The sequence below is a fragment of the Brachyhypopomus gauderio genome, chromosome 15 (genome assembly GCF_052324685.1).
Source record: "Brachyhypopomus gauderio isolate BG-103 chromosome 15, BGAUD_0.2, whole genome shotgun sequence".
NCBI lineage: Eukaryota > Metazoa > Chordata > Actinopteri > Gymnotiformes > Hypopomidae > Brachyhypopomus > Brachyhypopomus gauderio.
Window position 1 is genome coordinate 11,509,210 of NC_135225.1, and position 23,523 is coordinate 11,532,732.

Sequence of the window (23,523 nt, forward strand, 5' to 3'; positions counted from 1 at the left end):
AGAATCATGGGATTCCTCAGTTCCAGACCATCAGAGTTTTGAATAAGAATAACATACAGCTGAATACGTAAAACACAAAAGAATACGTAAGGCTGTCAAAAGTCGGTATGGAGTTTTCCAGAGTGCAAAAGGCTCCGTCACACATTACACTGGCATGTAACTCGCTGCGTCAGACACCACATTTGCAAAAGCACGTGTGAAAACAGAACCACGCATCAGGTCAGGCGAAGTGTCCCTGCACTGCTCATGTACCACGTATGCCCACAGCAGTGTTTAAAAATGTTTGGAGGATATAAGTTTAAAAGTAGTGGCTGAGGTTTAATCCTGCCCATTAGGGTTATTTCACTCAGAGCAGAAATGTCAAAGATTTACACTGTAGTTTTGATTACCGAAGCAACATTTCTTGACAAAATCCTTAGTCCTTGTGGTTAGTGTAATTTACACGGTGTGCTTTTGGAATCAGATATTACTGTAAGGGTGAGGGATGATAAATACACCGTGGCGATGTTGGGACAGTGCATATAAATGAAGTGTCCTTGCTGAAGTCCTGCGTAGACCAATATTATTACCTCTGCTACTATCCCAGAGCAGCCGTGCTGTGTGTTCCATTCAACTCACAGGGTTCTGGCAAGCCTACAGCATTTCTCACAGACAGGAATTTGCACAGTGAGCTCCCTGTTAAAAGAAAGTTTAATAACTGCCTCTGGTGAGAGAGAAAAATATGAATGTAATAGACCCAACATTGCAAATTGAAAATGACTCATTTTGGAACCATTGGGGCTTTGAACATCTGCAATTATTAAAGTGTAACACATTCTGCTGAGAGAGCCTCCCTCTTCCAAATGAAGGTTAACTCTGTTTTATGGACACCCAAGCTGCATTTATGTGGGTAGTGTCTTGTCTTTTGAGGACCACACAGACACATCTGAAACAAGAGCACAAACTTGTATTATTCAGAAGCCTAAGTGAATCATTTACTTTTCACATTAACATAATCAGACTTCAGGTTTACTAACCGCTGGGGGTTAGACAGAATTGTGGACATAGCAAGCTGCTTGTCTGGACAGAGATCAAACCTTCTGTGGGACCGAAGAGGACTGGTTAATAAAGAGTTCCCAGGAATAGCACAGCCTGTATCTAAGAAACACAGTCACACAGCAAAGCATTCTCTTCTTGCTGAACTACTAGGAAGATGAAAAAAGTATCTATTTAAAAGACAAATGAAATTGGACGAATTCATTGAGAACTTATATGTATAACACAGTCTATATGCAATAAAAATAAACCATTTTCTGTTTCCTTTCGAGATTTGTCTGTGTGTACTATGGCTTTTCAAAGCATTATTAATGAATTATTATCATGATTCAGACGTTTATTCATGAAGTTATTTAAATATACGGAGGCAGATTGCTTCAGGCTAGATTGCTCCATGTTAATAAAATGTGATTGTGTCTACAGGAAGGGAAACACATCAAACTGTTTTTTTCTTTCTAATTTATAATCCACTTGGAGTTTCTCACAAAAGCAGCATAATGAAACTCAGTGGTTTATCAAAACTCACTGTCAGACTGTGACATACTGGAGACCCATGTCATTGTTAACTACCCTTAGAGAATATAGGCTCTACTGCTCACATCAGGTTTACTTTGTTTCTTCCTGTGATAAGATTTATGTATCTAGACAAGCTATTCATATGCCACTATTTTCTAAAAAAAATAGCTGTAAAATAGCTGTGTTGACAGTATAATACAAGTAAGTCATGCAACTCCACCTGTATAACCTATTGTTAGTGTACTTTCTTATAGTACACAACATGGTTACTTTAAAAAACACATGGCCACAGTTGTCACCTTACCTGATTGACCTGTCTACATTAATGAATGTTTATAAATGTGTATAAATGTGGGCACGCATGGTAATGGATTAAGATGCAACAATGCAGACACTGCATAGGTTTCCACTTCCACAGAGAACAGTACTCATCAAATTAGGTGAAAAAAGAAATGGATTTATTATATAAAACTGCACAGGTAACCCAAAGTTAACATGGGACCTAGAATTTTCAAAATTAATTATTAAAAATGCTGCCAATATCATAAATCCATACAGTATTTTGTATGCTACATTCCTGCTGGCTTCATATCAAACTACAGTGAGCATTTATTCAAAACCATTCAGCATTTGTGATTAATGCATAGGCGGAAAGGCTGAAAAATGATAGATGGTTGTGATCAATAGCATGGCAATAAGAGAATCCCCTCCGCTTAAATCAATGGTAACAGCGGACTCTATTCACCATTTTGCGTGGCCATTCTTCTCATTCCGCTGCAGAGAGGGAGGCTGACCAATAAATTTAATCGCCACAAATGCACAACATACAAGATGTTTGTTGGAATTTTTGCCATTGATCCAGAGGAACAAATGATCCTTAAGTGCAAATGAGCTAGTGAGAAGAGAGCAATACATCTCACCATATACACCTCCCCATACATCACAGGGTATACCACTCCATACATCACTGCGATCATTGTGAGGGTCTGGCATTAGTTTTGCTGCACTGCAGAGGAAATGAGTTTGCCGTCATTCTCAGGGACAAACGGTGTCTTGTGTTACCCTGCTCATTAGCTGCAAACCACATCTAAATAAAGAATCCATAGTTTAAGTGTTTGATCCCCCAGTTGCCCTCTTAAATGCAGAAGGAATATTCAGATCAATGAATTAGGCCCACTAAGAGAAACACGATGCGTTAATTCATCATTAGTCTACTGAGATGGTTCTTGGGCGTCATCAGGACACCTGACTCCTTGGAGTGCTTTAGCTTGTTCTTTCCTTTCACTCCAGATTGCAGCCGTCCTCTCCGGCTTCTACAGAAGAGAGAGGCAAACGTCCTGTAGGCTACATCACAGTTTTTATGCGTGCTGTGTCACTGAAATGACCAGTGACGTGACACTTTGGTTTACTGGTAGGCTACTGTACACTGTAAAAAAAATCTTGTCAAATTTATGGTGAAAAACTGGCAGCTGTGGTTGCCATTTTTTCACTGTAAAAAATACAGTGATCTTGTACATGGCTTCACAGTACACTGTAAAAAAATCCGTTAAATTTACGGTAAAAGACTGGCAGCTGTGGTTGCCAGAACTTTACCGTAAAAAAAATTATGACAATGTAAAAAACACTACGGTATCTTTTTTGACAACCGTAAATTTCATCATTTAGAACTGTTCTTTTTACGGAAAATGACTTTACAGCTTACAATAATACGCTGTAAAATTAACAACTTTTAAAAATAAACCTATTTACGGTGAATAACTTTAAAAACAACAGTTTTACTGTTTATCTCTATGATGAACACATTACAACCATTATTTTTTTACAGTATTTGATTGTGAAGTCCAACTTCACAGTAAATTACTGGCAGGCCGCCATCACTCGGGCCACCCAGTTGTTGCCACATTTTAAGACAACAAGGCACTTTTATTTTTGCCTTGACAACGTAATCACCCATGAAGCCGTAATCACGCGTATTAAACATAGTACGTGAAACATGAGGGCAGGTCATTAGCACTGTAACATTACACAAACACGCAAGGTAGACTCAGACAATGTACAACTACATAAACTAATACAGGGAGACTTAAATTAACAAAACATATAATCAAATACATAATCAACAACAGCATGTCATAACACTTACACATAACGCGTATCAATAACGGAGCCGCGGGGGCTCATGGGAAGTAGCGCTGCCCCCAGTGGACCGACGCTACACACTTTTCCAGACTTTAAGCAGAAAAGCCTTAAATTTTCTCAAAAATCAGCAGTGCGCCTTGTATGTGCCCTGAATTCAAAAATCTGTCCCTGACACAGATACGTCATGTGTACGCTGGCAGCGATAAACTAACCAGAGAACATTACGTAAAACGTAATTGAGTAAAGAACAGCCGGGAGAAACGTCTCTACAGTCACCATTCGACTGAAGGCAGCAATGATAGCACAAGACTTGAATATCGAAAACTTTTAAGTGCACCTTATGGTCCTGAAAATACGGTATTCCTTATATGTATAAATATTTGACCCATATTTACAAAGACAATTTCTAAAATGGCAGTACATTGTCCTATATTTCAACATGCTTTACCTTTCAGCACTGGCCATATTTTTAGCATTTTCTTAGAAATCAACGTGCGATTTTGCTGATTGATGAATGGTTTTCACTGTAAATTGAAATGTAGGCTACTCATCAGCAAAATCTGTAATTTAAACTGAATATATATATATATTTTTAGGGTAATTCCTTGTTTACTACATTACGGAATTTTCCAATATATTTTACCTAAAATATTGAAATTAACATTTAAAATTTGTGTTTTCTACATATTATGACTGTAAAAATTAATTTTATATACTGTTTATTTTTTTAAAGTAAACTATTGCATCTGTTACAGTAATATACTGTTTTCTACTTTATGATCTTTTACTGTTGCTATTTTATAGTTTATTACCGTAAATTCAACAGACATTTTTTACAGTCACACTCTAAATCATCATGCTTGTGTGAATTATCCTAGAGTAGACTGATTAATGTGCCAGTGTAGCAGAGGTGATTTTGGTGTGAAGTTCATCAAAATTTAGCATTTAATGTTCTGCTGAAGGGCCCTGTGTTGAGGTTGATGTGTATTTCCTTTGTGCATGGAATCACTGAGTTATCAGTGATGTAATCACTGTTCTGGTCACTGTGTGTAAGGAGACACGGTAGGTAGCTAGAAAAGTTTTCCTCCGGTCTTAGCAACAACATTTTTGGAAAAGTGCACTGTAGCTACTATATTGCTGAAACAGTCTGTAAACATACATGGAACATATTTTGTGGACAATAGCTGTAATTTGTTTGGTGTACAAATATTAAATAATATTTTGATTGTCATTAGATGCAAGGTAAGCATGCTTCGTAGACAGGCTGTTTGACAGTGGTGTACGCTTTGTTAAACAGGACCTGAGATCTTTGTATGACCCCAACATTTGTTTGTGCTTGATATGCATGTTTATTTATTTTAATAGTTTTCTTTTCATGTATTTTTATTGTTTTAGTAAACGGTATTTATGAATGCAACGGTTTCTATTGTTACCATAGCAACGAAGCTGAAACGATCAGTCAACTATCAGTCAACTACGTAGTAGAATTAGATCAAGTCATAACAAAGTTATATAATTTCATATTTTTTCCCAGCCTATACGGTCACTCTTTGGATTGCTCACTGTTGCCGTGTGTATGGCGAGACGGAGCTGAGAGTTTTGCATGAACCCAACATTTGTTTGTGCTTGTGAGCAATAAACCCTGAACTCGTGCGTTCACTGCTCACAGACCGTTACAGAGGGGCCAAAGTATAACTGAGGCTGACTATCAGTTCATTCAAACGGCCTGCTCAATGTTCCTAGTTATGCAATAACTATAAAGGACATTTTGTAAGCTTGTTTGCTATCCCTTTAGCAGCAGTAATGAGGATTATGCATAAATTCTTCGTTAGACAAGATACAATTTGTGTGCTGTAAAGAAAATTATATCCACAGATTTCTATAAGGCTTCTTGTAAACTGTGACTGCAGATGATACTATGCCACACATCTACACAGACAGGAATAACTTGTTCTTTGCTCCAAATGTAAGTTCGAACACCAGATATCAGGTCGTCCAGAGTTCACAACATTGACTTTGCAACTGTTTCTTCGTTAGATAACGTTATCTAAGTGACCACACGAAGAGATAATCACATTCCACATCCCATCGATCCGACAACTGAGACACAACTGTGGTTGGTGGAGATGGCGGAACTGGGCGGGCAAAATCCTTTGTTTACAAACATAGAAAAGTAAGCTTCTTTGCATAGAACAAAATTCCTTTGCATAGAACAAAGAAGTTTATTAGGATGCTAATAAGCTTCACTTTTAAAAAATAAATTAGATTGATCATTCTACATTTCCCAAATGTACCGGACATGACTTGATGCGCCCGACAGTCACATACATTATGCATGGATTAATCAACAAACCTGTAATCTAATGACCAAATTCAAAGGCCCTTAGGCTAGTTAACTATTCGCTCACTCCCGAAGCTCACTACTTTGCCAAAGTTGGCAAAGTAACGTAATTACAAGTTATTAACAAACTTTTAATTACAGCTAGAATAGCTGACAAAGTTCACAAAAACGTTACGCCTGATGTCGTTGGCAGAAATAGTCTTGTGCATAGTGGAAACGGTACTAAAAGAAAGGTAAGCTTGCTCTTACATTCAACAGTCTAATTGTAAAAGAACAGCCAAGCGAAACGAGAGGGTCAGAGAGTAGTATTGCCTGGTATCTAGTCCCAACACACGACGTTTGCGCGAATTAATAGATTTGTTTGGTAAAGGCGCGCATTGCTTCTCAAGTAGCCGAGGAAGTCTGCTTCACCGCGAGATGCCTCACGGGTGGCAAGAAACTAATATAAACCTCCTCTAATAAATGCGTTTTAGACTTGATTATTGGATACATATCTAACATAGACTGCTTTACTCATTATAATGCTAAAATATAATGTTATTATCTTATATAATGTTATTATATTAACATTATATAATATTATTATATTTCCATAACTGTGTCATATTGCTGAATAAAGAAATGATTTATTTCCTTTATTAAACACAACTGAACAGGTTTGCGTAACTTTTGAATGTGCTGAACGTACCCTTTATATTAGGCAATAAAAAGTGTGGATTTATTTTGTTGCTGAAAGAGGGAGCAGAATATCCACACAGCAGGCAGGGCAAATGAAACAGTCCTCACCTTAATGGAGCGGCCATAAACACGACAGGGGCTGACAGCCTTCTTCCTGTAAACAATCCTTTCCAACGCGATGGGCTGTGCGTTACATTAACCTGTTCTGTCAGTGCTCATCTGAATAACACATTACATGGCACAGTACGATCCAAGGACAATGCATGGGGAAGTGTAATCTCACAGTGATTCCTCATCCACTGACAGCGAGGCGGTTTTTTTTTCTCTCTCTGAAATGTGAGGATGAGGCCTGTAATGGTGGTGCACGGCGGCGCGTGGGCCATACCGGACTCGTTGGCCGAGGCGTCTGTGGCCGGGGTGAAAGCTGCAGCTCGCGCAGGGATGTTGAACCTGACGAGAGGGGGCGGAGCTCTGGACGCCGTGGAAGTGGCCGTGAGAATGATGGAGGACGATCCGACTTTTGACGCGGGTCAGTGTCATTCCAGTACAAACTTAATAAACACACGTGGCCCCCGTTTTCAACCTATTTAAAATAGGTATCGTATACACGTCTAATGTTTTTTTTATCAAAATTCAGTATTAACTTCACGTAGCCGTTGGTTTAGGCTGGTTTGTTTCAGATAAAACCGCCAGGGTTTCCCCTCTAGCAGAAGTAACCATTTGAAAGTGTCTAGGCCCGGAGGTCGCCAGGGACTTCCTCTGGAACTTGAACTTGGACTGTATTTCGCTGTAGGCCTGACACTTTGTTGGTAATGATTATCCGGAGAGCAAGGTGAGAGGTGCGCTACTATTCATCAGATTACAGTGAGCCAGCAGGGACAGAACAAGACACTTCATTAACGCAGTCCGCCTGTCAGGGTCTATCTCATTTGTGATGGCTAACTGCCACCATAGGTGAAACAGCAGATCCTCTTCACGCGGAAGGAGCAGAATCAGCGCTTAATCAGGGCGGATCATTTTATACACTGGAGCAGCCTGGGGCACAGGGTGATCAATAGATGACTAATGCAGTGCTACTTAGTCAGGAGACAAGGCGTGGGCAAGGTGTGATTGACTTGGAGCGCCTATTAGGGAAATGAGATGGTTCTCACTCTCTTTTCCAAATAAATAAAATATGACAGTACTGTGGCAAGGTTCTTTTACTTCATTTGTTTACCTATTCTATAACTTTTCTTACTTTTTCTTACTTTTGTTCTAACTCTTCAATTCAATTTTAGCTTGCGAACAACACAGTGCTCCTAATTAAAGCTGCCAGCCAGTTTGTGGCATACTTGCATTCCTGCACCATGCTGTTCCTCACTCTTCTCTCATTTAATTCCCTCCATTTCTGTTCTCTCTCTCTCTCTCTCTCTCTCTCTCTCTCTCTCTCTCTCTCTCTCTCTCTCTCTCTCTCTCTCTCTCCCTTAAAGCTTGTGAATGCTCTGGGCTCCAGAACGCTGGCCAGGCCCTCACCAGGGGAGCTCTCAGCTCAAAGTAGGCGATCCAGTCCGATCCCACTTGTATGGTAGTACACTCATCTCTCCCAGCATGACTCCACTGACTGTGTCCACTTGAACTCCAAGTGTGTGGAGTCTCAGAGCTGAGTGAGGGATAGAGTGGTGGGGGTGGGGTGGTGGGGGTGTCTTCAGATTGATGCTGGAAGGGGCTCCTTCTGCCCTCTCCCTGCAGGTCATGGTGCTGTGCTGAATACTGATGGTGAAGTGGAGCTGGACGCCATGATCATGGAGGGACGGACCCTGGCCGCTGGAGCCGTGTCTTCAGTCAGAAACATTGCCAACCCCGTAAGCCTTGCCCGCGCTGTGATGGAAAAGGTGCTCTTTCCTCCAACACTGCCACCCTTTCCGTCATTCCTTGGGAGAAATGGCTACTGCAAGACGAATTTGTACTATTGATCAAATGGGAACTGTTACAATTTCATGATTTTTTACATGACTTATCTCATGCTTGGGTTGTTTAACACTGACCTGTGCCACGGTACACTGATGAAACCTCTGCACCTGTTTCTCAGTTTAGCCACTGTACTCTAAGCCTCACTGATATGCACATTGCTATATTATATTTCACAGCATTAGCCCAATTTGCTATTTGAATTTCACCATATAAATGAGAAATGATCAAATCTACCACTTGCGGTCTACCCTTACCAGTTACCTTTAATGTGAATCGCTGTCTTTGAAGGTTCAGAATAGTGAGCAAAGTTCGTTGGTGTGTGATAGCAGTTTAGCCCATATTACTTAAAATATGTGACCGACATTATTTTCTATTGCAGATTGCATTCCTCAAAAAGCCACGGCATTCACATCAAAGCTGAAAAGATATCTTTGAGTTAGGACAATACTCCCTAGCTTTTTAAGCCTTAACATGACAATTCATATGCAACTTTAAGATGACAGAGTCAAAGGGAGATTAATGCTAGCATATTTTTAGATGGATATCAATCAGCACTTTATATGGTGAAAATGAAAGCACCATGATTGCGCCTTTCAGAAAGTGCATAAAGATTCACACCACCAAGTGAGCATGGGTCTCTTCTCCTTTTCTAAGACTTTATGAACAAAATGTGTAATGGGTCTATCTAATTCATTCCTACCATTCAGAGGCAAGGGGGAAATGCCTGTGGGTCACTTGTGCGAGTAGCAAAGAATTATGGGGAGAAAGGTTGAAGTGAGCATTTTTGTTTTGGCTTGCCTGTTTCATCATCTTGTAATGCTGCGTGCCGATGTCTCACTTGAGATGGTATCGTAAAAGCTGGGCAAACCCAGCTGAGAGCTCATTACAGAAGACTAACAGCATGTCATACTGCAGCAGCATTCACCTTGATTTATTCATCTCACCAACACTCACAATGTATCTTTCAGAGTTTATAATTACTTGTTACAAATAGCAGATTTATCTGTCTCTTGGAAACAAAAAGAATTTGTTTGGTCCTTGGTTATGAAGGGCAGTGGCAGAGAAAATATAAAAAAATATCATATTAGTGTAATCTCTTTTGAGGCCATGTTTTGGGAATCTTGAAGAATCTGTTTTATTAAACCAAGTCTTGCAGAAATTGAAATGATTCATGTAATGTATTTTATGCTATTTACTGTTCTGCTATTCAAGTAGAACTCTATAAACCCTATTAGGTGGTTTTCACAAGTCTGATAAACACCAATTTTACCTTCCAAGGCAGTAGACACAGAGGAAACGAGAAAGGCCCAGATTACATTAGAATTGATTAGGTTCAGCACCTGTCTTGACTGCCCCAAAAGACCTTGGCCAAACTGGGGATTGGTAGGTCTGTTTAATAGGCAGTATTAAAAATTCATCAGGTTGTGATCAATGCAGTGATCGAGCTTCACTGACCTCATGCTCCTGCCTGTGATCTAAAATGTACTACATCTGACAGAGAAAAATGACATTAATAACCACTTTAATATTTAAAAGTTTCCCAAGCTGGAGTTATGATACCATTTCGTTTTTATTTCAAACAGGCAGCTCAACGAAATGATGAAAATCATACAATTTGTTCTGTTGTACTGTATTCTGTGAACAGTAAAAAGACGTTTCATGCATAGTTAAATATTTTTGTGCTACAGTGATGTTCATAGAGCACTGGGATGGTTTATTTGCATTTATTGTGCTGTTTCTTTTGAGGATGTAGGCAGCATTAGTGGAAAAAGAAAAAAAATGTATCCCACCTTATTTCTGAATAATGCCCTTGAGTTGGGCGTGACAGAGCTGATGGGTGGTGTTAGTGTGCTGAGTGTGCAGGTCAAGGCGGGGACGCAGCCTTGCTTGTGTGCTTTCGAGCGCCGCTGCTGACTTCTACACAAACGCATCGCTCTGCACCGCAAACCACTGCTGCATGCAGCGCAAGTGTGATGTAATTTCGTCACTCATTGTCTGTGATGTCATTATTGAAATTTTATGCTAATTTATATGACGAATTTTAATTACATTTTGAAAAATTATGGACAGTTCTAATTACATTTGAATGCAAATTCAAATTTATATGAAGCAACCAAGCAGACAGAATGGTAAATGCTCTGTGTCAGTGTGGTTGATTTTAGTGGATGCTTGCCATGTTTTAATGACACTTTGTTTTCTTTTTCCCCTTTTTCATTTGTGGTTCTTCAGACTAACCACGTGATGCTGACTGGCAGGGGAGCGAACTTGTTTGCAGAGAGCATCGGCGTTCCAACCCTGCCCACACAGGCCCTCGTGTCCGAGCAGGAGAGAAACCAATGGGAACACTACAAACACTATGATGTCGCCATCAAAGAATACTTTAATGCCCGGTGGTAAGTAACTGCCAGAGTCTGGCATGTATCAGGATTAGACTTAATTCCATTTCTGTCCAGTGAAATCATGACGTGAGGAAGTAAATGAATTAGTTAAGAAGTCTGCCATCTATCTGGTCGTTTGAAATGCAGAGTTTCTGAACTCACCTCCTGTGATGAACTAATTTAAATTGAATTGACCCCAGACCATAAAGGAATAATTCTTCTTTATTTACTTTCCATCAGCCTTTGAGACTTGGCCTTTGATCTTACATCTATTCTTTTCCAAGTAAACCTTTTTTTAGTAGCTCATAGAAATGCACAAAGAAAATTTGATTATAAACTCATTATAATAAATCATTATTTCTTCCAGGTTCTGGGAAACATAACCTTTTGCAAAACTGTGCAATATCAGCACATTAGGCCAGTCAATTGACAGCTCAATTTATCATGCCGCATCGCATACACCTGCCTCGAACATTATGTTTGCTCTTGTATCTGGCTCGTGTTTCTTTATTGACTTTAAGTTTACTTATGACTTGAAATGTATTCATGGTCCTACTTGGCTTTGGTCCTGCTTGCATTGCCTTTTGGATTTCTGCATGTGCGACTCCTTGTTTATCTTCACTTCGTCCCTGTACATGACTCTGTGCTCAGTGTGTGTCTGTCGTGCTTCAACTGTGAACGGGCAAAGAAGTACTCGGTGGCTCAGGCCCGCCACAGGCTGAGAGGGGGGAGGCGGGGCCATTGCAGGCTGTAACCCCACCCCCCTTCGGCGAGTGCTAAGTGACAGGCGACTAAGGCGGGACCTTTCACCCATCTACCCCCGCTGCGCCTTCATTATTGATGGGCCTCCCCACACTTGGCCTCCCACACTTTAATGCGGAGGCCTGGGACACAGTTCCGCTCTACCTCCATGTAGGATCATTATCCTACAGCCCGGGCCGTATGACCTGGCTCAAATATAACACTGTGGAAACACATGCAGAGGACAAGGTGCTAAGTAGCACACACACACACACACACACCATATATTTAAATATTTATATGATGATAATTAAAGCTGCTGTACTCAAGTCAAAAAATGCCAAGAAATGCAGTGAGTTCTATTCTACAATAATATATTGAGCTGTATTCAATTATATACCGTGAGTTATATTCAGTAATAATACAGTGAGTTATACTCAATAATAATACAGTGAACTATGTTCAGTATTTTATTGAACTTAATTATTTTCAAGTTTGTGTGAGATTAAATAATTGCATATCAGACCTCAGAGGTGTCAGTTTTAGTGATATACTGTGCTACAACATTATTGACCTTGCTCTCCACACAGTAGAAGACAATTTAGTACATGATGCTCAGTCTCTGAGAGAATCGTGCTACCTGTGGCTCATCACTGACGAGAAACAGCATCCTCATTCTAATGTCTGCTTGCCCCATTGAACTGTTTATGGAGATTCTAAGATTTACTACAGAATTCTGTAATTACTTTACGGTATGAAATACAGTCCACCGTCAGACTGCTTTTAAACGCAGTTTTCGTCTGAGCCACTGAGCTAGAGCCAGCCATCATAGGTGATTTAGACGACCAATCAAGCGCCTGTCAGAGGTGATTGATGTCTCCCTTCATGAGCCTGACAAGTGATTCCTCGCCAGCCGGTGCCAACAAATCCCGCGTGCGAGGAGACGCTGGCTCCATTTGGTTGTCTGAAAAGCCCCCGGTGCTGCTGCATGACCTTGAGCTGACCTTCATGACGATGGGCTTGATGCACAGACGCATGTGGGAACCCCACCGCTCTGCTTCCCTGAGCAGCTGGACGATGACTCCACTGGTGTTGGTCAAGAAACAAAGCCTGTGTTAAGAAAGCCTGTGTTCAAAGACTGCTCACGTAACGCAGATGGAAATGTTGTTCTAACATTCAAACTAATGCTTGAGGTTCATTGTTATTGCTTCATTCGAATCCAGGGTGCTTCAGTACAGAGCCAAAACAAATGGTGTCTCTTTCTAGATCACAGTACCTTTTCAGGACAGGTCCCCTGTCCAGGTGCTTCTTTGATGTTTGCTGCCCTACAAATATTTCCTCAATCTTCAAGTGAACACAGGTGTTACCCAACTGACATATTTGTTGGGATTTTTGTGTAGAATATTCACCTTGTAACCATGTCATGCAGGTTTTATGTTGCTAGGGTAAGCCAGAAAGGCTTTTTTTATATAGCACTGCAATATGTGTTCTCAGTAGTGTTTGGGTGACATAAATGCAGCAGGACTGTGGGCACTTACCCTGCATCCGTTGTTGACAGACTAATGATGATGATGGTGGCAATGATGAGGATGAGGATGATGGGTTCTTTTCAGTTATGCTGTCCATGTCAGGGACAAAGATGGGGATGCGAATAGTGTGAGAATATGTGAGAATGGTGTGAGAATAGTGTGACATTCTATATCTCACATCTCTCAAATGTCTACAACAAGGTCAAATGTCACAAAAAGGTTAAAAAATAAGGATAAGAATATGTACACAGATTTGAGAGGATAATGCGTTTTCCAAATAGATTATAAATTGTATACTTGGTGAAAATTTCTGTGAAGTTTCAAAGAGGTTCGATTGAAAGATGGAAATATTAATAATTCACCTTCTGTATTTTTTTTTTAGTTGGAGGGTAGCAGCAACAGCTACAATTCTAGATGTAAAGAATAATCTGACATTTGCTTATTCCAGCTGTTTGTTTTGTGTGGTTTGGTTTTTCCAGGCCCAGTGACACAGTTGGAGCTGTAGCTCTGGACTGCTGTGGAAATGTCGCTTGTGCAACTTCAACTGGAGGAATCAGGAATAAAATGGTGGGAAGAGTTGGAGACTCTCCTATCATAGGTGAGTTGTGTGAGAAATGCATTATTGATTAACCAGCCTTGATTTGAAAAACAAAACAAAACTGCCCCAGCTGTTATGTTTGCAATATGAAAATGTTCAGGTTAAAACTAAAATTCTGAACGTGACATTAAAAAATGGCCTTCTCTTCGAAGAGGTTGGAGTATTGATCGTCACGTGCGTAGCAGAGAGCTTTCTTTTGAGGCAGGGTGGATTAAACTTGGGTATTATTGTGCTGTCTCCTGTGGTGGTGCTGATAAGGATCAGGTGGATATGCAGACAATGAGAAAGGCGCGGTGTCCTGCACGGGCCATGGAGAGTCTGTCCTCAAAGTCACCTTAGCACGGCTCATCCTCTCTCACATGGACCGAGGTAGGAGGCACCACACTTCTCCAGCTGCTCTTAGCGCTCCACTCGCCTCCGAGTGGAGATGAAACCGTCACACCTTGTTTCTGCTCCGTTGTCTTGCGCGCAAATGCGACGTTTAGCAAGCCAAAGCATTCAGGCATTAGACTGATGGACGTGCAGTAAAGATTACACACCGAGGTAGATGAAATGAAACACCTGACACGAGACAAGAGCTAATCCCGCACAGTGGATGTCCGGGAACTTAATCCTGTGTGCAGATAGGGGGAATGATAACTCTCTACATTATTCTCCTTGTGTCGCCATCCCAGATAAACGGCTTTGCTGTGGGTTTATTGATGTCAGGGAATTGGAAAAATTGAGATATGAACACATAGGGAATAGGCCCAAAAATCTGACCACTCAGGTCAGATAATCTCACACATCAAAGAAGTCACACCTTATTGTGAATCTTAATGTTCTTTGTGAGTATTCTTTGTAAGAGCCCTTTTGACAACATAAAGACATCATAAAGTTATTTCAGGTTTTTCAGAACACAAAACCACTTAACTGAGCTAACTTTTTATACAAAGTGAAAACCTGTTTGCCTTGTTACATTAAACAGCATGCATGTCCTTTTATTATGAGAATCTAGATATGATAACTCAGTCCACTCCAGGTAGGAAGAGGCCACTGATCGCGGCTGCTGGCAGCGTGACGTTGTTGTTGAGGCTTTCTTACTTCTCCTGCTACCATTTTCTTTTCCATCTTTATTTTTTTCTATGCGGCAGACTGTGAGACCGCTGTGATAACACCCCCACCCTCACGTCCACCCACACACCACCATCCAATTTTGTATGGCTCTGCTGTATTAACGTTAAGTGGCGTGAGGATCTGACACCGCTGTTGCCAATCACTTTAATTGGTGTGTGAGAGGGAAGGAGATTGCACGGGCAGCTGCAGCAGACTGACGATAACGAGGCGGCGTGCGCGCGGGGGGGGGTTGTTTGCGCCTGACTCCCGCCGTGGTAATGACTGCACAAAACGGAGAGAAACGCTCCGCTTCTTGCGCCGAATCTTCCGTCGGAGGGAAACTGCCCTCTTGAAAAGTGCGCCCTCTGGCTTCCGGCAGCGTGTGTGAGACGGAACCGGGCCGATTTATGTTCGAAATTTCCAGCGGAAGAAACATTAAAGACAGAGGCCGCACCATTAGTCTTTTTCGGACAGCATTTCGCTGCCTTTCGCAGCAGTGTTGAATGGTCGTGCTCCGTCCCGGTTCGAGCAGCCCGGTTCGTCCTCTTGGCTGACTGACCTACGCCAAGGACTGAGGCACCACTGCTTCATCACACGGGCGCACGGAAATGGAGCTCCCGAGACTCTATTTCTGTTCCAGTGTTCTTCAGGGACCTGGCACAATAAAGTAACAAAAGCATAGTCTAACATTTGAGCCTTTTGGATTTTAAATGGGCGGTTTTATTACTGCAGACGTAATGGGAAACTAACATTGCGCTTTCCCATAGGTGGCCAGTAGAGTTGAAATAATATATGATGGAGTAATGTCATTTCTGTTCATTTGTGCCATGGTCTTCAGTATGTAGACACGGAGTTTCTTTCATTCCTCTTTTCTTCGGAGGTGCCTTGACCAAAAATAGGGAGGAAAAATCTGTGTTTGCACAATTATGTTTGCCTGAAATCTGTTGATTTATTGTAGCACTTAGTCATTGGCTGTTGCTGCAACCACATTGCCCTCGTCTGTCCCCTTTAACACCAGATAAAAACAACATTTGTGAAACGTATGCTCAGTTCGTTTTGTCATGGAAAAGCCCGTTTTGTCATATTCACTTGACGTTTGGCTGTGACAGGAACGCCAGTGAGCGCGGCAGTGGAACAGTCTTTGCGGTACATGGCCGTGCGCGTGCACGGGGCAGGAGGCGCGATCGCGGTGTCCCCCAGCAGGGAGTGGGCGGCCCGCTTCACCACGGAACGTATGGCCTGGGCCGCCATCGATGGAGACCTCCTGCACTACGGTCTGAACCCTCAAGAGGAATTTAAAGAACCATTAATATGATTCGACATGTCGTTCTTTTGGTTATACTGTAGTTCTTAGTTGATTGTTGGAGCGATTTAATACCAATAGTTTAGCTTTTAAGCTCATTGTATTAGTTCTTGCTTCTTTTACTCTTTACACAGTTTCCTTTACAGCTCCTGGTTGTCTATGCTTAACTTAAGCAAGGACACGAGTCTAAGGATGGATTAGACATGATGTTAAGAACATGAATTGCTATTTTATATCGTTTGATAAGTTAAGAGATAAAAATCACTTTAGTAGGATGTCATTTATATTGAATTAAATCTGCTGAATACATCAGTAATGATATATGGTTAGTATAGCAAATGGTAACAAAAAAAATTATTCTGTCTAAAATCTGACATCAGACATTCTTCAGATGCTCAGATATAGTAGGACATGTTACAGAATCCACAAAAGAGCACATGCATAGCTGTGGTTAATGTCTCCTCTTCCATGGCTTTGTAAAGCAGCATCCATGTTACTTTAGCGGACAGTCGTATGCATCCCTAGAACAGGACAGAGAAGGTCATCTTTCCAGAAGTTTAGGAGGGAGTGCTCAGAGATTGTGTTCAGTGCTGATAGTGTTTGGAGCTGACAGTTTTTCCTGAAGTCCCAGCTTGAACTGTGTATATATTTTTTTTACTTTCTAAAAATGTTAGTCATCAATAAGGCAAGAACTGTGAAACAATACTGTGAAATAATTTTTTACTTTGATCACTTGTTTCTAGGATGACTAAAGTTTCCTGAAATGGAAATAAAAATAAAGTGATAAACTAGTCCAAGATAGGGAGGATATTTTCTGTCTCCCCTGTAACCTTCCGTCATATCCTTGTTCCTCTCAGACAAGGAAACCTACACATGCCGAGCTTTGGCCATCTAGAGTCCTTAACTATCCACAGGGTGAGGACTAGATCAGCTCATTCACAGCAGTGCTGTGAAGATTAAAGCAAAGTATTTCACTCTGGCACAAACAGGATCTGTCGAGTAACACATCTAAAGGGTGTATTCTCAAGTCAAAGGGGGTAAACAACATGCAAAATTAATAACACTACGGTAGGGGGGGGGGACGCTTCGTACATTTGGATAAACTCCTTATTTGACTTTTTTTTTTCAAAAATTCATATGTGTGTGTGTGTGTGTGTGCGTTGTTTACCACTGGATTTATAACCATAATACTGTAGATCTGCTAGTGAGCACCACTGGATTTATAACCATAATACTGTAGATCTGCTAGTGAGCACCACTGGATTTATAACCATAATACTGTAGATCTGCTAGTGAGCACCACTGGATTTATAACCATAATACTGTAGATCTGCTAGTGAGCACCACTGGATTTATAACCATAATACTGTAGATCTGCTAGTGAGCACCACTGGATTTATAACCATAATACTGTAGATCTGCTAGTGAGCACCACTGGATTTATAACCATAATACTGTAGATCTGCTAGTGAGCACCACTGGATTTATAACCATAATACTGTAGATCTGCTAGTGAGCTTGCACTCTGAGTCTTTGCCTCCTAACTGTGCCCATGCTGTCATGGTTGCTGACACTCTGTCCTGGGCACAGTTTAGACACTGACTGAATTTCACTGATCATTTGTGCTCCTTTTTCTTTAGTTTCTTGTTTTACTTTCAGAGGTCCTTTATCATATCTGTAATAGGTTTTAACAGCTGTATGGTCTTAATATGAAATGGTTTAGAAAAATCACCCCACTCAAGGGAGAAATATCAGTTCTAAAACTGTCAACTTTATTTAAAAAAATGAGATTTTATCACATAACTCAATAGAGGGTTTCTAATTAGTGGTTCATGTGTGGTTTATGATGTGGTTAGTGGTATTAAAAAGAGTTGGAACTTCATTTATGGTCTCATTAGAGTTCTCTATGACAATTAAGATAAGCTTGCAATCTCTGAAGATTGTATGGGGTTTGTGGCTGTATTGCATTAGAATAATACCAGTATAAGAATACTCTTATGTGAGCTTTCTTCATGAAACCGGCTGCTGTTTTTCAGATCAAATGCCCCGCAGACTGCTTTACTCTTCTGGCTGCGCTTATTAACGCAATTCTTTGAGCTATGCTGCCCTCTTGTGGATATACCGCGACACAACATGTAATTTTTTGACTCGTTTGGATTTTTTGTTATTGTTTGTTTGTGTTCTTTGTGTCCTTAAGAATAACATGTGTGTGTTTGGAAAAATCAGCCACATGAATATTAGAGCGAAATGTGTGCTCCTTGGGAAACACTTCAGCCTTTTTTAAAGCCACATTCCAGATGAAGTCACATGAATGTTAACTCAAGCTACATTATATGACAGAATATGCAACATAAATGCTTTGAATTTTTTTTTTGTTTTGTTGAGGAATGCACTGGGCCCTGGGACCAACTTTTAGTTTACTACACCAGTGCATGACAGGATGAAGTGCTTTATTTGCAAGAATGTGGAAGGTGAAAGTCTACAGAGCTGTTAAATTGCCCTGAATATAAATTCATTCCAAAGAAGGGGTAAAAAAAAAAAACTCATACTGTGCAGTATGCACAACTGTAGTTGCATTCAAGGAGAACTTGAAGTTACAAGTAATGCAAATATCCCCAGTCCACCAATCACCAGATAGCCTTACAAGAAACACTGCCACTCCACCAATCATAGGACAGCTTTTCAGTGAAGTATTTTGAAGGTAAATGGTATGCAAATTTAAATGCAAAATTATAAGCACTTCAGTTTGTGTAGTCAGTCAAAAAAGAGAAAAGTCTACATAATTCATAACGAAGTCTAGAGAAGTGAGACAATGGGTCACTCAAAAGCTGTAATATAGTTTATTAAATATTGCATAATGAAATCACAGCAGTAAATAGTGCGTTTTAAATCCAATATTGTACTTTAACAGCACCGCAAATAAAGGATAACAACAGTAACTGTGATGTGTGCCTCTGTGTGTAGAAGGACACATAATTCTGATGATTATTATGTACGACAGGCAGCATGTCACACGTGTTATTAATAACTGGTGATTGCACTCAGGATCTTGGGTAATTGTCTCCCATGACACACTTGTGCTGAAACAAGCATATCCTTCTGAGGAGCATGGATTCACTTCAGAACAAATCAAGGCAAAACCAAAATGAGGCACAGTTAAATGAAGCCATGAAACAAAAGGCATCTCAGTCCTAACACAGTGTCAGATATCTGTCATTCATTTATATCGGACCCTCTGTGCCAAACAGCGTTCTGTGCTTTCAAAATTCCTCATGTAATATAAACTGCTATATTCATAAAGGCTGTTTTAGCTTCAAACACTTTCATTCATTTATACTATACATATTTACAATTATGACAGGAGAAAACTGTTTCTCAAGACACTATATTCATATGCGTATGTTATAACTACATTACCATTAATGTAACTGAGTAAACAGACGGTGCGGACGGTGGAGAGACGATTACCATCGCCTGCATGAGACATGGCACATGCTCATCACTGACTCACTCTGGCATGGTACAGAATGGACAGTGTTGTACTGTGGGGAGCAGGAGCATCCAACCTTCATAAGCTTAAACACCTCATGGTTGTCAGAGCCGTAACACCGCATACAAACCCCACACACGATATGTCTTCACAACAGTTCAAGCTAATAATTCTGCCTTCAGTTCAATAGAATCTACACCTGAAATGCAGCTAAGGTAGAGGCAACTGAATTCATGTTCAAAACATGACACAGAGATGTCTTCTTGATAAAGAGCTTCTTGAGTATCCTGCATTCAAATTCAAATTCGGAGAAAATATCAAATGTGGCCTACTCGTGTTAAATGGCACTTTGAGATTAGATGGAGGTACGTTGTGTCATGTGGATCACAAATTCCCAACATAACCGTCGCTCATTCACAACGGTTTCATGGAGCTGGCAATGGTTATCTAAATGTTCTAGAAGAGCTCCAAAAGACTTCTAGAAACACTAGTCAATGTGTTCCCTCAGACTCGCAACATTCTCAAAAGAAAAATATATATATATTCTGTAAGTGCTGAAAGAAAGGCCAGTTTAGAGGACACTAATGTTACAATATATTAAAGTCTTACTTGCAAGATTATGAGAACAAAGAAAGAAAATATGTTGTGATCAGTCAAAATATTCCAAGAACAAAGTTGGCATATCAAGAATATACTGGAGAAACCTTCCTCATCACTGTAAATTGCTTTAAATTCAAAAATAATACTTTTATTCTCCATTCTCTAATATTATTTCAACTTTATGCTGGGGTTGTTTTAACTATGACATAAAAATGAATTCTCCTAACAATGCAAATTAGTTGTCAATACTTCTGTGACCTTGAAACACATGAATGCTGGGATTCTGCTCCTGATCCCCCTCAGTGCCCCTTTGCCCTGCCCCTGAGACACTGCTGTAGTAGACATGCCAGTGAAACAAACACAACTCGCTTGCGAGTATAAATGCAAGCATAAGATGCAACTAAAGTCTCACTACTAAGTGCTTTATGCTCCATCTAATCCATCAGCTCACCTACAGACGGCAAAAAAAGAAAAACATTTAACATGATTTAGGCATCAGCAGAAGGCTGACATCATTTTGATGTGTCAGAAATGTTTTAAAATAGACGAGGGGTGGCAGGATTTGGCATCACGCGTGTGTGAAACATCACATGCCGTCTCCTTTTTACACGCTTCCCACACTCCATTCATAACTGAAAATGAACAGCATTCTGAGCCAAAAAAATGAATTATTTAGCCAAGCGGCTCTGAGGGATGACCAGTTTGTGACAGAACTGTTTCGGTTAGATTGGGGCTCTGAATACTCAGGCATTAGTGTCTTTATTCTCACACTTTCAGACCATTTATTAACAGAAACTCAAACCAACCCAGTTTAAAAAGTCCCTATTGCTCTCAAAGGCATTGGGAATACAGAGGGTCCAAAATGTCTTCCGTATCCATTCCCTAGATCCAAGTGGGGGATTTCTGACCTTTGCCCGGTCCTTTAACCTTCAATGCAGCTAAATTCCTTTTGGTGCCTTCCAACCGCACTCCGACCCTTACAACACACCGTAAGGCCACTATACATTCAATGCGACTGGGTTTCTTCAGCTTCAGGATTACTGCTGGGTTAATGTCAGGCATGTGATGCAGTCATAATGTGGACCATGGCTTAGTACTTTCAGTGATGACAATTACAAATAAAATATATGTATATAAATACAGAGGATTGTTAATTTTCATGGAGACAAAGGTACATTTCTGTATCCTTTGTAGAAGAATGTAATAATAACTGAAGATCGAAAAGCTATGATAGCATGTTTTACTGTGTCATCTTTGCGGACATGCCACACACCTTTCTGATCACATACCTGGACATTCATCCTGCCTGATACAACACTGAGGAGGGAAAAGGACGCGTGAGCTGGGCTGTAATGGGGTCTCACTCGGGCAGAGAACAACAGGCTCTCTACAGATCTCACGCTTTCATGTTACAGGTTAACGGCTTTCACATAGTTCCCTGGAAAAGTGCCAAACTGCTTAGTCCTCTTGGATGTGCCTATACACACACACACACACACACACAAAAACAGCGCTGAGTCCAAGTTACAGAAATGACAACACAGGAATCTGTTGCAAGGTTGCGGTTGCTGTGTTAAGGGGTCTGCAGACAGGATGATTTAATGGTGCTGTAACCCTAGCGGGGCTGGTCAGGGGATGATGGCCCGGTCACTAAAGTGTCCAGGCCCGTGAGTAATGACGTACCGACAAACCAGCCGTCATCACATTTCTCCATGACGTTCACGAGGTCCCCCTCCTGCAGCTCCAGCTCGTCTTCGTTCTGTGGCACGTAGCTATAGAGTGCCTGGAATCTGTCAACACCAACGGGACACACAGGGGACACAGCACACACAGAGGACACAACCCACACAGCACACACAGGGGACACATCACACCCAGGGGACACAGCACACACAGAGGACAGCACAAACAGCACACACAGAGGACAGAATGAGGCCTTGGGTTTTAAAGCCATCATACAAATTCTGTTGGATTAAACAAGTGTGAAGTGTCTGAATTTTAGGCAATTACTGTAACTAACTGAACTTAGAGTTGGTATGGAGGTAATAAGCTGTACAATTCTGTAGGTGCAGTTGATACACTTTCTGTCGTGAATTAACATAAAAAATGATCCCCAACCTTGTGTGTGCAGACTGGGGTCAATGTGGAATCCCAGCTAGCACAAATAGTTGGGAAGTGAGATGTTTGGACTTTACACCACCCCCAGGACTGAAAGGGCCTCAGCTAGTGTTTGAACAGTCTACCGGAAAACCCAGAACTGTTACACAAAGCTATGACAGCCCTAGGCATTGTGGTAAGTTACTTTATGAGAGGCCATGCTAGCAGGCTATTTTTAAAACTACCACAAATATAAAGCCTAACATATAGTACTGTAGCATGCACATCCAGCATTAGGTGTTGTCATGTTCGTGTTCAAGACTGACAATATCTGTAACAATCTGTACACAGAATTCTGTAGGATTAGAGGTTGTGAAACTGCTTAGTTCACTGATCTCTCTGCACACACACACACACACACACACACACACACACACACACACACACACACACACACACACACACACACACACACACACACACACACACACACACACACACACACACACACACACACACAGGTGAGAGATACTCACATCCCGCAGCTTAGGCGTCCAGGTTCAGGGCTACTGCTTTGGGACTGGGGTTGCTGGGAAATGATGAGAGAGTGTTTACTGAGGTGGGGCATCAGTCTGTGGGCGGAGTCTAAGGGGCGGGACAAAGTGCTGCAGTACCTCACCGAGGTCTCTGCAATATTCATGATCTCATTACACACGGCCTCCTAATTGGAGGAGAGTCAGCAGTGGGGAGGTTCCACAGTGCAGGAAGAAGGGTCAGTCAGTCAGATGGAGTTGAGGTTTAGGAAAGGGACGGGCAGGTTAGAGAAGACAGGAATGGAAGTCCAGTGAGTAGCAAGGAAATACCAGGAAGGCCAGATGTGTCCAGGAGAATGAGCAGGGAAGAACAGTGAGACAGTAGAGTGAGTTCACAGGGGCGCAAGCACAGATCAGACAGACGCATGTCCGTCTGCACCATACACTGTCTCTCATGCACTAGTACATTTACACATCGCTGTTAAAAACACTACAGAATT

At 41.1% G+C, this 23,523-nt stretch overlaps 2 protein-coding genes across 13 annotated transcripts in view; one reads left to right on the plus strand and one right to left on the minus strand.

The window, feature by feature from the left end:
• The first annotated feature begins 4,574 nt into the window (after positions 1-4,574).
• On the plus strand, positions 4,575-18,891 carry LOC143476238 (isoaspartyl peptidase/L-asparaginase). Of its 8 annotated transcripts, none has more exons than XM_076974333.1 (8): positions 4,575-4,752; positions 5,728-5,863; positions 7,051-7,238; positions 8,438-8,580; positions 10,889-11,052; positions 13,787-13,905; positions 14,164-14,274; positions 16,110-18,891. In XM_076974333.1, the coding sequence occupies exons 2-8, from the start codon at positions 5,817-5,819 to the stop codon at positions 16,313-16,315; spliced, it is 978 nt and encodes a 325-aa protein (XP_076830448.1). In that variant the 5' UTR covers positions 4,575-4,752; positions 5,728-5,816; the 3' UTR covers positions 16,316-18,891. The 8 variants fall into 8 exon arrangements, with proteins under 8 accessions (XP_076830448.1, XP_076830451.1, XP_076830447.1 ...); XM_076974332.1 differs by lacking the exon at positions 4,575-4,752 and adding an exon at positions 5,147-5,656; XM_076974334.1 differs by lacking the exon at positions 4,575-4,752 and adding an exon at positions 5,147-5,318.
• A 236-nt stretch (positions 18,892-19,127) lies between these two features.
• The window catches only part of sorbs1 (sorbin and SH3 domain containing 1), a 37,185-nt gene continuing 32,789 nt past the window's right edge, over positions 19,128-23,523 (minus strand). For all 5 annotated transcript variants that reach the window (XM_076974319.1, XM_076974316.1, XM_076974317.1 and 2 more), the window contains 3 exons: positions 23,027-23,211; positions 22,077-22,183; positions 19,128-21,870 (listed from right to left, as the gene is read on the minus strand). In XM_076974319.1, the coding sequence (XP_076830434.1) occupies positions 21,803-21,870; positions 22,077-22,183; positions 23,027-23,211 (360 nt within the window). In that variant the 3' untranslated portion in view covers positions 19,128-21,802. The remainder of the gene's footprint in view (positions 21,871-22,076; positions 22,184-23,026; positions 23,212-23,523) is intronic.